Consider the following 3,601-nt stretch of genomic DNA (forward strand, 5'->3'; position numbering starts at 1 on the left):
CGATTTAAGATGAACGTCTGTTCTCTGTGGGTGTTCTTTCGAGCACACTTCTGCTGACCATCACGAAGCCAAGGGGTCGTACACTTATTACGTAAGCAATTTTTCTGGGTTTTTCGACCCCCGTTCCCCCCCATGTAAGATTTTTTTCATACAAATATTTTTTTTATTTATATGGAGCGTAAGATATTGACCGACCTCCCCTCCCTCCATAAGTGCTTACGTAATATGTGTGCGGCCCTCAAACACGATTTTGCAAAAATATATTGGACTAGACCCATCTCGTTATTTCAGGATTTGAAATCAAACTGCTTTCTAGTAGAAAGATAACCATAAATGTTTCAAGTTCTTTCAGAATCTTGATTCTGGTTTTTTGGTAATTCTTTGCAATTCAACTGCTTATTTCTGGACATGATTGGATCGCAAATTAGCTCTCGTAGTAGTAGGAATTTATTGTAGTATCCAGTTAAAACTTTCCACCAGCCCTCCCCTGCCTCTCTTTGGCTACGCCCTTGGTTCAACATTTCGCTAACACCACAGCTGACTTTTACTGCGCGCATGGTAGAATCAAACAGGTTTATTATCAGCTGAAATTCGTCGGTGCATATTCTTCAAAATGACCCTGGTTGTATTAATTTCAATCGCAATTTTTTTAGTGTGCGGCGATCCGCGCATGCAGAACCAAATCCAGAAATGTGGGACAAAAAATCAAAAGACAAAACATTGAAGGACAAAAGGTCGAAGAAACAAAAGATCGAATGAATCAAATGTTCAACAAGGAGTTTGGAAACCCTCTAAACTAAAACTAGCTCATAACATTTTCCAGAGAATTCGCCTTCTCTATTCCATGGGCAGATTTTTTTGTGCAGTTTTGCTCTGTTATGTACTTTTATTATTTCTGCTTCAAATGCTCTACATTCTCAACTGGAATTTGATCTGCTATTTTACTTAGAATTCTCGCTTAACTTTTCAAAAGGACCTAAGTAACATTTGTTTCATGAATTAATTTGAATAGCGTAATCAACAGAACAACATGAAAGCTATTGATTGCAGTATTCAAATTAATGTATGAAAAAATGTTACTTAGGTCCTTTTGAAAAGTTAAGCGAGAATTGTTTTACCATTTCTGTAGATGATATTTCCACGTTATTGTACATAAAGTCAGAAATCACAATTGATGTACAACTAAATTTGTTAGATCTTTCTGAAATTCGGCCCAGGGATTTTTCTTCAACTAGAGATTCAAACAAATTAGCTCAAGGTGGAATCTGAAATACTTTTAAAAAGGTGAATATACTTTATTGATCAGAGTCATTCCACAATCACATCACATTTATAATAGAGAAGCTTTTCCGTTGTAGAAGCACTCGATGGCACGGAAGGCGGTTTCACATGGGTCATCATTTTGCACACTGCAATGCTTCACCAGCGGTTCCACCTTGGCTGGATCGCTATCCTCAGACAATCGCGCAATGGCCTTATCAGCCAACAACTTTCCATCGGTGCTCATGAAACCAGCCTCCTCCAGGAAACATTTAGTGAAGCATTTCAAATCCTGATTAGCGTTGGAGAACTCCCCGGCACGCAGCTTCAGCACTTCCTCTTTCGTTAAACCGTTGAATTTTTCCAAGCACGTGGTGCCGAACGCATCAACTTTCTTCAGTTGCTCCTCGCTTAGAGCCTAAAAACCGGTGGTTGTTAGTGATCTGTTCCTTCGGCGCACTAATTACTTACCTTAACTCCAACAAGACCGGCAACGAGAACAACACAGATGATTGATTTCATGTTTACTCTGGATTGATACAACTGGAAGAGTGATGGCTTGAACCCGTATCATCGGCATTTTATATCTTCTGGGTTCTGGGTGACTAATACTTCAACGTAAGAAGCTAGCCGAATAATCGAACAAAAAAATGGTGTAGGAGATGATCGTCAATAATAATATGGCCTTGAATGAATGGAACGAATTGCAAAAAGAAATTTTTACAATTGAGCTTAGGTATCTAAATGTATTCAACTAATTTAAGAAAAATGGAATGGAAAAATGAACTTGTGAAACATACTTTTTAACCACTGGATTGAAATTGGTTGTTACAAAAAGCAAATTTTAATATTCTTTATAGAAATTTCGTTTTAAAATCTCTATTAAATGGTCATCACCTGGTGAAATCATGGCATTCGATATTCATGTTTGCATAGTTAAACTATGGATTAGAGGCGCCAAAGTGAAAAGTAGCTTATGATGGTCAAAGACAAGATAAACAAATGAATAATGAAGGAAATAGGTATTTAAAAAAAATGTGTTATACATTAAATTCATCTTTAGGTAAAAATACTATTTGATGTTCCATAACTCGCCATGATCCGCAAACATTGTTTTTTTTTTGTAGAGCTGATCAACAAATTTTTGATTATCCAGGCATCTTCCAAGGTTAAACAGTCGTTCAGTTTGAGCGTAAACTATTTGAAATGACGCAGGAAACCCGAGGTTATTTTTTAAGGTGCTGAGCATTCACCTATGCCTGCTTAATGGGGGTTCACACAAGCTTAAAAACGTATTCAATATATGATAATCAATTATAATTGACAATTAATGCAATTGTAGCATCATTCAAATCATGGTTGCGATGGACGCTATTTTAGACTGACTGGGGCATTAACTATCCGCTAATATAGTGATTTTCAAGGCTCATACGACAATTTACACTAAAATTTAAATGTTTATATTTTGGTTGAGTCCCGAAACAAAAACAAACAAGCACCAATGCAGTAATAATTGGTACGCTCACCCTAGTGAACCCTAAGCGAGTTTATTATTCTGTGTATTATGTAAGTTTCTTTTTATCATTGCAAAACGTGTTTGACTACAAATCAGTATTCTTAACTGTGCTTCTTGATGTTTTAGCAGTTTCGAGATTCGCCAATTCGCTGAAGTATATACATAAAAGGGTGGTTCCATATTTGCGTTGTTTGTCACATAGATTATCAGATTTTGATCATAGAAAACACAAATCATTTTTAAATACTGACGCTTCGTGCTTCAATGAGATTGTAATTACCCGTGACCAAAAGGTTTGTTAAATCACAGTATCAAAACAAAACTCCGACAATGCAGGTAAGGTGGTTTTATAATCCAAGAGATTACAAAACAATCGTTTTTCTGAAATTATAAAAAAAATAAACAGTTGTAGCTCCGTAGTGAACATCTCAATTTAAGGAATAAGGCTATAACCGATCTGGTCCAATTTCGTTTGCAAAAAGTTGGACTTAATACCATAGATTTATGTCTTTTAATTTATCGGTACTCCAAATGCCAGCTCATTAATAACTAATTAACCAAATTGAAATGAATTGAATAGCTCATGTGAAGTGAAGCAAAAAAAATGAATCACCCTGATCGGTTACGTGCGAGAATCATTCGCTTCATGTTTTTTTTGTGTATCTCTATTACTTGGTGCTATTAATATATCTAAACCAGTTAGGGAATTGCTAGGGAAATGAACAGGGTCGGTAAAAAGATCAATTAGATGTATTTCGAATAAAAAAGCATTCCTTTGTATATATGGTGATATATTAGCAAATATTTTGATTTTCAGAACGAACG

At 35.9% G+C, this 3,601-nt stretch overlaps 1 protein-coding gene across 1 annotated transcript; it reads right to left on the minus strand.

Moving 5' to 3' along the window:
- Positions 1-1,273: 1,273 nt before the first annotated feature.
- On the minus strand, positions 1,274-2,108 carry LOC134220573 (general odorant-binding protein 56d-like). Its single transcript, XM_062699668.1, has 3 exons — positions 2,061-2,108; positions 1,732-1,945; positions 1,274-1,678 (listed from the first exon to the last, which is right to left on the minus strand). The coding sequence occupies exons 2-3, from the start codon at positions 1,780-1,782 to the stop codon at positions 1,331-1,333; spliced, it is 399 nt and encodes a 132-aa protein (XP_062555652.1). The 5' UTR covers positions 1,783-1,945; positions 2,061-2,108; the 3' UTR covers positions 1,274-1,330.
- Positions 2,109-3,601: the final 1,493 nt, after the last annotated feature.

Source organism: Armigeres subalbatus, chromosome 3, assembly GCF_024139115.2.
Source record: "Armigeres subalbatus isolate Guangzhou_Male chromosome 3, GZ_Asu_2, whole genome shotgun sequence".
NCBI classification, from domain to species: Eukaryota; Metazoa; Arthropoda; class Insecta; order Diptera; family Culicidae; genus Armigeres; species Armigeres subalbatus.

Coding starts and splice junctions, on each gene's coding strand:
- LOC134220573 (XM_062699668.1), bottom strand. CDS start 1,782: ATGAAATCAATCATCTGTGTTGTTCTCGTTGCCGGTCTTGTTGGAGTT. Junction 1,679..1,731: donor CCGGTCTTGTTGGAGTTAAG/GTAAGTAATTAG, acceptor ACCGGTTTTTAG/GCTCTAAGCGAGGAGCAACT.